A 14,049-nucleotide genomic window follows, 5' to 3' on the forward strand; every position below is an offset into this window, starting at 1 on the left:
TTCATGTATCTAGGACCAGCTGTTTAGATGTTTAGGCTGTGCGTTGATATATAAGTTAGTCAGGACTCTAAATTTTATATATATGGATACTACGTTAGTCCCCGCGTGACATAGGGATGACATTTCTTTGTTTACATATTTAATGACGTCACATCATGGCTGACAGCGTTTTCTGCGTTTCAAATAAGAATAAAAACTGTATTTTTTTAAATTGGATTTATATATCCATCCTGCGTTTTTAATAATTGTTATTGATATATTTCGTTGTCTTAAGCAAAATACTATAATAAATAATGATTTATTGGACGAAATTAGATATGAGTCAAGTAGCCCATTGTGTTAAGCAACGTTGACCTACTACGCCGCGACGGTAACTGGATGGGTAACCGATTTTGGAGGTTTTCTCACCTTTCTAGCGCACTAGGAATTCATAAAATAAGATTAATGTGGGGTATAGTTCCTTAATAATGACGCGGGAGTATGAGACAGATGAAAGCTGTGATAGCTTATAGTAGTTAGGACGTCCGCCTTCTAATCGAAGGTCGGGGGTTCGATCCCGGGCACGCACCTCTAACTTTTCGGAGTTATGTGCGTTTTAAGTAATTAAATATCATTTGCTTTAACGGTGAAGGAAAACATCCTGCATGCCTGACAGTTCTCCATAATGTTCTTAAAGGTGTGTGAAATCTACCAATCCGCACATGGCCAGCGTGGTAGGCTATGGTCAAAACCTTCTCACTCTGAGAGGAGACCCGTGCTCTGTAGTGAGCCGGCGATGGGTTGATCATGATGATGGGACAGATAGAAACGGAACAATAAAATTAAGTAGGCGAGCATCACAGAATTGGTCGATCATATTATATTTAGACTAGATGATGCCCGCGACTTCGTCCGCGTGGATTTAGGTTTTTAAAATCCCGTGGGAACTCTTTGATTTTCCGGGATAAAAAGCCTATGTACTTTCCCGGGATGCAAGCTATCTCTGTACCAAATTTCGTCAAAATCGGTTGAACGGATTGACCGTGAAAAGCTAGCAGACAGACAGACAGACGGACAGACAGGCAGACACTTTCGCATTTATAATATTAGTATGGATACTTGACTACTTTTGTATACCTCCATCCTTTTTGTACCAACGTTCTTGCAAATAAATGATTATTTATTTATTTATTTGTGTCAGATGATCAAAAGGCAAAAGTAATCACAGTTCGCACAGTTCGCATAGTTCGCACAGTAGCCCAGTTCCGATGGGCATTCTGAATAATGAATTAGCAATTTAAACTTTTTGATTTGACATCGCAAAGTTAGCCCACCTGAGTTCACGCTCGTAGGAGGCTGCTTAAATTTAGGATCCGGTTATTATTGAATATATTATAACTAGCTGATCCCCGCGGCTTCGCCCGCGTAGATTTAGGTTTTTAAAGATCCCGTATAGCCTATGTCACTCAGGAATAATGTAGCTTTCTACTGGTGAAAGAATTTTTAAAATCGGTTCAGTAGTTCTAAAGATTAACCCCTACAAACAAACTTAACGACATTACCTCTTTATATAATACTAGCTGATCCCCGCGGCTTCGCCCGCGTAGATTTAGGTTTTTAAAGATCCCGTATAGCCTATGTCACTCAGGAATAATGTAGCTTTCTACTGGTGAAAGAATTTTTAAAATCGGTTCAGTAGTTCTAAAGATTACCCCCTACAAACAAACTTAACGACATTACCTCTTTATATAATACAACAACGGGCCGTGCAGCAGAAATCGTAATATTTTAATTTCGCCATAACTTCAAAACCAAACGTCCAATTTTAATCATTCAAAGACCAAATATTATCTCCATAAACTGTTCTTAGTGATGAAATCATTTATTTTGATAAGGATTAATAGCATGAGTAAAATAAACGCGTTTAAATGTAGTCCAAAAAAAATTCTAGATTTTTAAATAAAAAAATGGTTGCTGTGCCTCACTCGACATAGATGGGTATAGTGTGTCGCGGACTTTTTTGTAGATATTTATAAGATCTACAATTAATTAGAACATTTTATGGTTCTATCTTTTATAGTTTAGGCAGCGTACGCAAAATAAGTAACTTTTCTGGTTGATTTCTTACACCTTGTGTCCGAAAAACCCAAATATCTTACGGAACCCTATTTTTTTCCAAAATAAAATATAGCCTATGTTACTCGTGGATAATGTAGCTTTCGAATTGTGAAAGAATTTTTAAAATCGGTCCAGTAGTTTTTGAGCCTATTCAGTACAAACAAACAAACAAACAAACAAACAAACAAACAAACAAACAAACAAACAAAGTTTTCCTCTTTATAATATTTTATTATATAATATTCCTCTTTATAATATTAGTGTAGACAACGGGCCGTGCAGCAGAAATCGTAATATTTTAATTTCGCCATAACTTCAAAACCAAACGTCCAATTTTAATCATTCAAAGACCAAATATTATCTCCATAAACTGTTCTTAGTGATGAAATCATTTATTTTGATAAGGATTAATAGCATGAGTAAAATAAACGCGTTTAAATGTAGTCCAAAAAAATTCAAGATTTTTAAATAAAAAATGGTTGCTGTGCCTCACTCGACATAGATGGGTATAGTGTGTCGCGGACTTTTTTGTAGATATTTATAAGATCTACAATTAATTAGAACATTTTATGGTTCTATCTTTTATAGTTTAGGCAGCGTACGCAAAATAAGTAACTTTTCTGGTTGATTTTTTACACCTTGTGTCCGAAAAACCCAAATATCTTACGGAACCCTATTTTTTTCCAAAATAAAATATAGCCTATGTTACTCGTGGATAATGTAGCTTTCGAATGGTGAAAGAATTTTTAAAATCGGTCCAGTAGTTTTTGAGCCTATTCAGTACAAACAAACAAAGTTTTCCTCTTTATAATATTAGTGTAGATGTATTGAAGTGAGATATTTTAAAGACTTAAAACCACGCGGACGTCGTCGCGGGGCATGACCTAGTTATAAGATAAATTTTCTCTCGTTCTCTCTGTATCGTGCTCCAGTTACCGACCTGGGTCAATGTAGCTTAACCAGAGTGATTAACTGATCACAAGACGTAGATCCCACATCCCTCGTAATATGGGTCTTCACTTCACATAACCGGAACACACCAGCTCGTGCGTCGCGCCGCGCCCCGCGTTCGCTATGTGCATTAATGTGAGTGCTACATTCGTACACACTACCCATACGAGCGCGTGGGACAATTTACGGTCTGCGCGAGCTCGCACTTGCATCGTAGGTTAGACGCGACTATTTAACTGCCGGGAATTATACTTACTACTTTATGACACGAATTTTTAGAAATTAATAAAATAAGCCATTAAAAAATCATATTTGCGTCACTTATCCGCTATGACAAATGATAAATCGAATTTGTGCGTAAACTCAATAAATTTCCGCCTGACTGCGATTTTGGGAATAAATTGAATCAACGGTTAAATGGATGGAAAAATACAGAGTCAGGTTTGAAGTTCATGTTTTTTATTGGTTATCATAACGTAGTATAGGTACCTACCTACTTAAATGATATCTCAATTCGCTAGCAAAGTTTATTGTGTTTTACAATCATTTATTGTTTTTTCATTGTAAATTGTAGGTACCTATTATAATTTTTAACCGACTTCAAAAAAAGGAGGAGGTTCTCAATTCGTCGGAATCTTTTTTTTTTATTCTATATCAATGGTTGAAATAGACATTGATTGAAATAGGAGGTAGGTAGTTATTATGAATTATTTTATTTATTTCCTTTTTCAAGGTTTTCTTTGACTAGATACGTAACTGAATTCAAATAATTACCGACCTACTTTACCTATCTAGATCTACTAACTCGTGGAATGATTTTTCAGTGGCTGGCGTTGATCCTCTAGTCTAGTCTATTAGCGTTTACACTTTTAACAAAAGATCGACTGTTGGTCAAAATAACAAACTTAACTTACATTGTTCGTAGATATCTATCTATTTATTTATGGAGACCATAAAATAAAGTAAGCTGATAAAACTTGTAAGACGGAGTTACCTTTTGGACTTGTACCTATAAAATATTTATTTTCCACTTACACCAGGCGAACGAACCAAGCATAAAAAGAAGAACAGCGCAATAACCTCCGGTGTACCCAGGTCCTAGGTATTCGCGAAGCGTGGCTCCGCAAGCTCCTGGCTTGAATTATTGAAATATCCTGCTCTGCGCTACTCGCCTAGTAACTCGACATTTGCTGCATAATACAAACAGCGAACAACCTTGTGCGCCCAGCTTGATTATTTATTTGCAGCCCGATTTGGGGGAACGCTTGTCTCGTACGTTGTAAAAATGGGTAAAAACGCGGGAAAAGTTCGTAGCTATGGTAAAAAGTTATCATCTCCATCATCCATTTTACATCCTACATCGCATAGAAATATGCATATTCAAATCTAGAAAATACCTACAGTTTAGTAGTAAAATGCCTCTCGTGTGAAAGAGCAGCAAAATCAAATTCTTGTCTACTTCATATAAAGAAGGAACGCGAACTTTTGTATTTCTGACTTTCTGACTGGCTTTCTCTATTATATTACTTGCTCTGTGGTTGCATTACCGGAAACTTAGGTCACTAGTTCCGCTAGATCCACTAAGGTAAGAATTTAGACAAAGGTGTACCATTGCAATTCAATCAGCAAGGAGCAAGTAAATATATCATGCGGCTTCTACAGAGTTAGGTTTTTACGGAGCGAACCAGAAATAAGTCCGACCTAATTGCACTAACTTAGAACATTCAGCCAGTTTCATCAAAGTTTTGTTAAGAATTCAGTCTAACCTAATCGAGGGAAACCCAAGAAAAAGCTACCGACATTAACAAGCTGAACTGGCCTTCTTGACCTTAATTAGGTCTGTCGCAGACAGCAGAACTGGTAGCAGCTAGTGGAGTGCTTCCTGCCATGCCAAGAGCAGTGCGGGATGACCTCTAGCCCGCCTGGACCGATAACCTAGAAGGTGGAGGGCAGTGGCTGGAGCCTAGATGGTTGTAGCGTATGTGGCAGTGGACATAGACTGATGATAATGATGAATAACCGATAGAACTTCTCTTCCAGTGGGCACAGTCCCCGCTCAGCGTGGCGGGCGGCGCGGCCGAGGGTCCACCTGAAGGCTTCCGACGCGCTGCTCGGGGCTCCTTCTCCGCCATCTTGGATCTGCTGACAGCCACCACCAACCTCGACCACCATGTGAGTACACCATTGTTGCTTTACGTCTTGTGAGTATTACCACAGGTATTACAAGTAAATTCTCGACTGCGCTCTCACCTACCTAACTAGTTAGCACTCTATGTACAAAAAACCGGCCAAGTGTGAGTCCGACTCACTCACCGAGGCTTCCGTACTCGGGTATTTATTTCGACATTTTGCACGATAAATCAAAAATTATTAAATAAAAAAAAAATTAATAAAAACCTGTTTTAGAATTTCAGGTCCTTTCATATGATACCCCACTTGGTATACTTAGTTATTTTTTTTTGGTTATGTAAGCACAAATTCACGGTTTTCAGATTTTTCCCCTAATATCTGCTATAAGACCTACCTACCAGCCAACTTTCATGATTCTAGGTAAACGGGAAGTACCTATCCTGTAGGTTTTTTGACAGACCGACAGGCAGACAGACAGACAGACAACAAAGTGATCCTATAAGGGTTCCGTTTTTCCTTTTGAGGTACGGAACCCTAAAAACCGGCCAACTGCGAGCCAGGCTCGCGCACCGAGGGTTCCGTACTATAGTCGTATTTTTTCGACATTTTGCACGATAATTCAAAAACTATGGTGCATAAAAATAAATAAAAATCTGTTTTAGACTGCACAGGTAAATGCCTTGCCCTGCCCCACTTGATATAATTATCTTACTTCGAAAATTGAAAATGCTAATTATTAGTTCATGACCACAATTTAATTTTTTTTGTATGATGTATCATGTAACCCTAAATGCACGGTTTTCAGATTTTTCCCCTTATGTCTGCTATAATACCTACCTACCTGCCAAATTTTATGATTCTTAAGTCAACGGGAAGTACCCTAAGTAGGTTTCTTGACAGACCGACAACAAAGTGATCCTATAAGAGTTCCATTTTTCCTTTTGGGGCACGGAACCCTAAAAAAATAATATTAGCCCTCGAGAGTCGACACACTTTACGTGAATCATAAATGGCACGTTCTAATTAAATCGTCAGCTAACCTAATTTTTATCGCCGGCAATTCCGTACTCGAAGACTTACCTTCTGCTATAAAACTAAAATTAAATCACTTAGTAACCTAGACTAGATATTGCACAGTATAGAGCAGTGTGTATTAAAAAATGGTGATAGTCATTTAAAAAGTCATGGACCTATTCGTGTGGCCCGAAGTTCGATCCCAGGCAGCGGGATTCTAGGTCAACGGGAAGTACCCTATAGGTTTTCTTGACAGACACAGACGGTAAGACGGACAGAAAGACAAAGAGTGATCCTATAAGGGTTCCACTTTCTTTTGAGGTACGGAACCCTAAAAAAAACAAACTGAATTTGGAATAGATACACCTAAAACGCCGCAAAAACACTTGTGATTCAAAACGATACAATAGTGGCTTTCATAAGCTTTTAGGTGTCTGCATTCAAGGGTTTCATTAATATAATTAAACCGGCTTTCCAACAACAAGCTTTTCTTTGTGATTCGCATGAAAGAGAAATGCCGATACTTTTCTCTTACAATGAAATCATTGTAGAGCCTCTTAACTCTGAATTATAACAATGTAGGTAGGCACCCATTCCTTTAAAACATTCTATTCTGGATAGGTAGGTAAGTACCTATTTTGATATCGATCCTGATAAAGAAGAAACCTGTAATAATTACTATTCTCAGTCAACATTGTTAGTAATTAACAGTATTCTGCATAGGCAGTAAGTAGGTATATAATGCGTACAAAATGAGTTTCACGCGCCATTATAGCTTTATGTGTCAACTGTCATGTCAAAAGTACGATTTTAGTGACAACAGTTGACACAATAAGTTAAAATGGAGCATGAGAACTCATGTACGGACTATAAATACCATATAGATACTATGGATGTATCTGTTGTATTGTATTCCATTGTACTTAAGTCTTAAATAATGAGACTACGATGGGGCATGGCGTATGGCGTCGTGTCGGACAACAGTCCACTAATACTTAATTAAAAATAAAACCAGGTATTTTGAATAGATCTTTTATTCAAATAAACTAAGTATTCAAGTGTTTTTGAATCGGTTTGGAATGCCTTCTATCGAGAAGACCAACAAGGAACTGCTCTTTTCTTCAGCTTTCATTAAATAAAGTCACGTTCAGCTTTGCCGTTAAGTTAATGGCAAGGCAAGCTACCGCAGATACATTCCCGTCTCTCGATACACGAAAAACTACTTCAGTCTTTTCTTAACTTCCCAACTTTTCCATTAGAGATAGATTTGCCTTTTGCCTTTTAGTTCAAATTTATTCAGTAAAGGTGTGTACCTACTGTAAAAAAAGCTGTAATAGCCTAGTGGTTAGGATGTCCGCCTCCTAATCGGAGGTCAGGGGTTCGATCCCGGGCACGCACCTCTAACTTGTCGGAGTTATCTTAATATCACTTGGAACTTCCTTTATCTAACTAAGAAGAATTGTTTTAAGGAAACCTGCATGTCAGAGTTTTTCATAATATTTTCAAAGACGTGTGAAGTCTGCCAATGCGCACTTGGCCAGACTATGGCTAAACCCTTCTCATTCTGAACAGAGGCCCATGCTTAGTTGTTACCCAGCGATGGGTTGATGATGAACATGACAATTTTTCCTGTGGAAAATCTGTCATTTGTTATATTATATTTATATCTGAAGATTGCAAAATCAGCTCTAAATAAATCTATTTACTTGAGTATTTTGAAATCATATAATATTTATTAGAGTTCAATATATTACCTATATAACCAGAGTAGAAGCAAGTTGTTTGTTGAGTTGTATATCTTCTGAACTGAAGTCTGAACACAATCCCTTGCTTTGTAGAGAATAAGGCTTTTCGGATTAACTACTGTGTGTGTCTATTCTAGGCTCTTTGAGGATTCAGTGCTCACATGCTTCATACAAATCTCTAGGTAACTGAAGCACTTTGCTTGCTCAACGCTTTGAAATGGAGCCTCGCGATAGCTCAGCCGCTAAAGGAGCGAACTGACATCCGAAAGGTCACCGGTTCAAACGAGTGAGCCGTTGCACTATTGCCGTACCTTCTCCTAGCACAAGCTTTTGGAGGAGAAAGGGGAATATTAGTCAGTTTGACAAACTTGGCTAATATTTATTTGAAAAATTTATTTGCTAAGAATATTGTATCTAAATGATTGAAAAGAGAAACAGTCTTGTGTTTTCCAAAATATGTACCACTTGTAGCAGATTACAGAGTATTAGGAGAGACCCAGTACTCCGACGCCTTTGATCTTGTGGTAGATGACGACCACGATATAGATACCAATTACCATATAGGTTACGGTATTACTGGGGTCGAACCTCTGGTAGATAATAATAACATAGGGAAGTACTATCCTTACTTTGTGTTATTAGGCTGGAGTGTACTGGGTGGTAGTGATAAAAATCTGAAATTTGGGTTTTATGGAAACTGAATTTTGGCACTTACAATAGTGCTACATTGAGAGTGTTCTCGCTTGCACGTTCTTTAGCGTTTTAGCTCGGGTCGACGGCCATGCACACGCGAATGAAAGAGTTCTGACTTCTGAGGCGATATTTCATTTTTCCAAGTAGGTAGGTAGGTAGGTAGGTACAGCGGAATTCCTAAACTGGTTTAGACTTTAGACACTAGCCTATTTTCAGGGAGATAGCATGTAGCAGTGGCGCAGTGGAAGCGTGCTGGGCCCATAACCCAGAGGTCCGTGGATCGAAACCACGCTCATTAGTTTTTGGCATAAGAAAAATATTTTTTCGGATTACATACCTGAATGGAAATAAACTGGCGTGTTTTATATTATTTTTGTACAAAATATTTTAACGATGAAGTAAAATATCGTGAGGAAACCTGCATGTCCGAGAGTTCTCCATAATATTCAAAGGTGTGTGAAGTCTGCCAATCTGCACTTTGTCAGCATGGTCGACAATCGGCCAAACTTTTCTAATTTTGAGAAATAAGTAAATAGAGGTACCTACTTACCTACACAAAAATAAAGCTACGTACCGACTGGTCTGAACGTAGGACCAGTCGAATGCAGCTTACCTCAAGTTAATGTGCAGGATTACAATTAAATATTCAAATTAAAAGCAAAGTGCGAGTCGGACTCGCATACGAAAGGTTCCGTACCATCACAGTACCATCGTACAATAAGACCAGTTTATGTTTTTTTTTGTGATGTAACCACAAATTCAGTTTTCGGATTTTTCCCGTCACTTGTGCTGTAAGACATTGCTGCCTATCAAAGTTTGTGATTCTAGATCAACGGAAAGTAGGTACAAGTTACAACTATTGGTTTCTATTCCCTTGGCGGCTGTTGACAGACATGACAGTCAGGCAGGCAGCCAAACAAACATTATAGACAATGAAGTGAGGGCTCCTTTTTTCTCTAGTCATACGGAACCCTAAAAATACACTTAAAAACTCATTACTTACATTAATTCCAGGAGGATGGGTCGCCATCGCCGCGCGCTGAGGAAAAATCACCCGGAGTTTCCCCGCCCGCTAATGAAGGTAATATTCTTTTGTACTTTATCTAACTACCTACGTTACTTTCTGCTCCCTTATGAGATTTTTAATTAAATTCCTTGTAGCTAAATTATTATGTTCCACCAGATGGAAAGTTCTTAAGCTCGGTATTAATTTTAAGTCCTTGCTGCTTCTAAGTAGGTATGTTTCCGGGGAGGCTATTGTTACAAAAAGAAAATTATTATCAAAGCCCTCTGCCGAAAAGTCTGTCCTGTTTATAAGAAATCTCTAAATATAAAAATGAATCGCTAAATGTGTTGCTGATCGCAAATCTCGAGAACAGCTGAACCGATTATAAATACTATCTGTCCCGGCTTACTCACGTGTGTAGTCGACGGTCACTCACGGTAGTTTAAACGCTAAAATAACTGATACCGATTTCGCCAATTCTTTTTTTTATAATATTCCTTGAAGCACGAGGATGGTTCTTACGGAGAGAAAAATTTTAATCGACTGTTAGGCGGTACGAAGTTCGCCGGGGCAACTACTTTTTAATAGGTAATGATATCAACTATCTCATCATCATCATCATGATCAACCCACCGCCGGCTCACTACAGAGAACGGGTCTCCTCTAAGAGTTTTTTTATTTTTTATTTAGAAGGGTTAGGCCATAGTCTACCACGCTGGCCATGTGCGGATTGGTTGACCTCACACACCGTTGAGAACAGGAGAACTCTTTAGGTAGATCCACACCAGCCCGGCGGCGCGTGCCGCCGGCTTTCTTCACGGCATTCGGCGGCACACAACAAAGCCGTGCATGTTACTCGCCGGCATTGCTGCGGGCTGAGCGCCACTAACTTCAACGTAATCACAGCGATACTGCGGCCTATAGCGGCAATGATATAAAAAATTGGCTCCATACCGCCGCCGGTAAAGCCGCCGGCATGTGTGGATCCACCTTTAGGCATGAAGGTTTCCTCACGATGTTTTCCTTCACCGTTAAGCAAGTGATAATTAATTACTAAACGCAACGTTCTTCAACGATTCCAGGCGAAGGCGACAGTGAGCGGTGATGGTCAGCGACCACGCTTCTCGACAGACTGGCGCAGCGCGGCTTCGCTGCCGACACACGCCTTGCTCTGCCACCGACGGGTATGTATCTACAATCTAGGTCCTGATAGTACCGACATTTAGTGATAGAAAGCCACTTTTCAACTTAACCTTCAGGGTAGAGGCCTTAATATCGAAGGACTTAAAAACTCTTTCGGAGGATTTAGCAATGAAGCAGTTGTAGACTGTAGAGGCGATATACACCGTCAGCTTTCTACACTCTACTATTCTCATGTTTCAGGTTGCGCGCGTTACAGAGAGCTGTGCTACCGCGCGTCGCAGGCTCACCTGCCCGCTCAGTGCGACGTCGCGCCACGCGCCTGCGACTGCGCCAACTGTGCCGCGCGACGCGCCTCAGATGCTCCCTGACATCACTTCGCTCTGCTCAACAAGCGACCCGTGCCATCGACTTCCGTTATTCGTAGATCCTAGCTTCTATTCTACTGTCTGCGTATTTCTACTTCAGAACGCTTGCATGAGGCTCGATCAAATTCAGTCATTTGCTCGCCATTTTTATTAAATAAATAAGAAGAGCGTAAATTTATCATAAACGAGGATATCTCTTAAGTAGCCTTTCCATCAGCTGCTCCTACCACGCATCGCAGGCTCAACCCCGTATTCACAATCATTACTATGAGGTCTCACAGTGCCTTGAACGTGTGGTTCCACAGATTATTTTGTCACGTCAATTTTCGATAATCTGATTGGTGGAATCCACACTATGCGTTCGAGGACACTGTGCGATTTCATAGTAATGATTGTGAATACGGGTGTAAGTATCTACGACGCCACTCCGCGCTCTTACGACTGCGCCACGAGACGCGGCTCCCACACTCCGACTCCCTTTGCCTAACAAGCGATTCATGTCATCTGCTTCCGTTATGCGTAGACTCCACTCTCATTTGTCTGTGTATTCTTACGCCAGAATGAAAGGAAAACACACAATGTTTTTTTATCTAGCGAAATGCGCAAATAATTTTTCTATTGACGGCTTATCTGCAGAGATATATCGCTCCCTTAACATTTCAATATGACACTTTGAAACACAATAATTCCTCTAATCTTTGACATTAGGGCAACCAATCTCATTTATATCATAGATAGGCTCAGAGTAAATAGAGTACAGTGCCACCAACTTATCTGTTCAAGTGACAGCGTCCTTAATTGTATTGCAATACTAGTAGATTTCCGCGACTTCACCCGCGTGGATTTAGAAATGGCGTCTGACGCGGCTCTAGTTCCAATTTTGCACACCTGAACAGAAACGTTGGTGGTACTGTATCTACTATCTAGGCGTATCGCTTAATCGGTTCGTGGGGTAGAGTGCTGTAGGTCGATTTCGTAAAACCGGCATTAATCATCACAATTGTTCTGATTGGCTGAATTTGTGCGATTCCTGTTGCAACAATGCATTGTAGCCAATAGTGAGCGAGCGTCAACCAATCAGAGGTGATTGCGATCGTGACATTGTAGCTGTCATTCTCCCGCAATCGCGTAGGGTTGCGGCAAGGGTGACAGCGACGTTGAGAGCCTTGATTTTTATGTCAACTGTCACCCTCCCGCAACCCGAGCCCTGCCTCACGAGCCGTCTCAGTGAAACGACAAACGCTTCCTAAAAATCGTAATTATTATGTACCTATTAGGACCCTGATCTCTCCCAGTGCCTTACCCATAAACCCTTTTGCCCCATTCGAGAACATCTTATTCATAGATAGATAAATTAAAATATTACGAATATCTTACTGTAAATTTAACTCTTTTGGAACGCTTAATTTAAGAAACTAGTTGCAAGAGGAGGCACATATTTTATATCGAATTCAAATTTGTCTGTCCGTTAAAAACGAATGTAATATTATACTTATTTATTATATTAATATTGGATTAAGAGTAAACTTTAATAAAATAATGTAAAAGTTGTCTTTACACATTTTATTAGGATTTGTCTACAAAGGAATTTTCCGTAAACTACTAAAATTATTCCAAGACATAGGTAGCTAATTAAATATTAGGTATATCTTTTAACTTTAAGCCGAACTTTATCACAAGAGATTTATATTAAGCTTAATAATTGTCCGGTATATCTATGGTCGAGATTATTGTTACAGTAAATACACGGTGACTTTCTTATAGTCTTACAAAAGCGAAGCAGTTTGTGCAAAGCGTGCACCCAATTTCTTGCACTGCACGCAGCAGAAAATTATGTATAGCGGTTTTGTAGAGTTGTGTCTATCGTCACATAGGTGCGAGTGATATGTAGAGATAACTGCAACGCTCTACAAATCCGACCGAAATCTCATTCTAAAGGTTGATGCACATTATTTTCTGCCACGTACCTACCTACTGTACTTTGACTTTTTTTAATCTTTTACTAGCTGACCCGGCGAACTTCGTACCGCCTAACAATCGATTCTATATATTTTTTTTAATTTTTCTCTCCGTAAGAACCATCCTCGTACTTCAAGGAATATTATAAAAAAGTATTAGCGAAATCGGTTCAGCTGTTCTCGAGCGATTCATTTTTATATATATAGAGATTAACAGGCTACTATGACTTCGTTCAGACTTAAGACTCAGTTAGAACGAGACAGCATTATAGCGCTGTCTCGTTTTAACTGTTACTTAAGTCTGAGCAAAGTCAAAGTAGTACCGCTCTAGCCTCTATTGAATGTGAAAATTTAGATATTATGGCGCATTCACTCTAGAGATTTTAGAACAGGTTAGGTAAGTAAATTATATATTTTTTTAAATAGGTAGGTAGGTATCTACTAATTGAAATTTTCTTTAATTTTTGACTAATGGATAGTAGATAGATATTGAGGATAGTAAGTGTGCTTTTGTAGGACAACTAATTAGTCACCGTATATGATTAATAAAATACCCGTATGCTATAAATTAGTAGACCTCTTAATATTAGACCTTATAGATGTAAGTTACTATATTAGAATAATTTCTAACGTATGCCCTATTGCTTAAGTCCAGAAAATTTGAATTTAAACCGATTATAAAATTACAATGTACATCGCTATTCTATTTTATATTACAATTATTGTTAGAGCTACAAATAATTATATTATAATTTAATACATTGATTTATGTCTTGATCTATTTTTTTATTTGAACTTACCCGACCTCTTAATATTTTAGTACATTATTTTTATTTAACATAATATTAACAACGGCTACTTCGACATTAGGTATTATATATTTTAAAAATGCTTCAAAAATTAAATAAGGTATAAGTAATATCTTATAAAAACATCTCTATCGCGTT

At 38.7% G+C, this 14,049-nt stretch overlaps 1 protein-coding gene across 5 annotated transcripts in view; it reads left to right on the plus strand.

Moving 5' to 3' along the window:
• Positions 1-13,879, plus strand: part of LOC117990214 (serine/threonine-protein phosphatase 6 regulatory ankyrin repeat subunit B-like) — a 40,900-nt gene extending 27,021 nt beyond the window's left edge. For 2 of the 5 annotated variants that reach the window (XM_069504351.1, XM_069504350.1), the window contains 3 exons: positions 5,089-5,220; positions 9,645-9,711; positions 11,020-13,879. In XM_069504351.1, the coding sequence (XP_069360452.1) occupies positions 5,089-5,220; positions 9,645-9,711; positions 11,020-11,147 (327 nt within the window). In that variant the 3' untranslated portion in view covers positions 11,148-13,879. The other 3 variants (XR_011237775.1, XR_011237774.1, XM_069504352.1) reach the window with 3 other exon arrangements.
• Positions 13,880-14,049: the final 170 nt, after the last annotated feature.

The sequence above is a fragment of the Maniola hyperantus genome, chromosome 17 (genome assembly GCF_902806685.2).
Source record: "Maniola hyperantus chromosome 17, iAphHyp1.2, whole genome shotgun sequence".
NCBI lineage: Eukaryota > Metazoa > Arthropoda > Insecta > Lepidoptera > Nymphalidae > Maniola > Maniola hyperantus.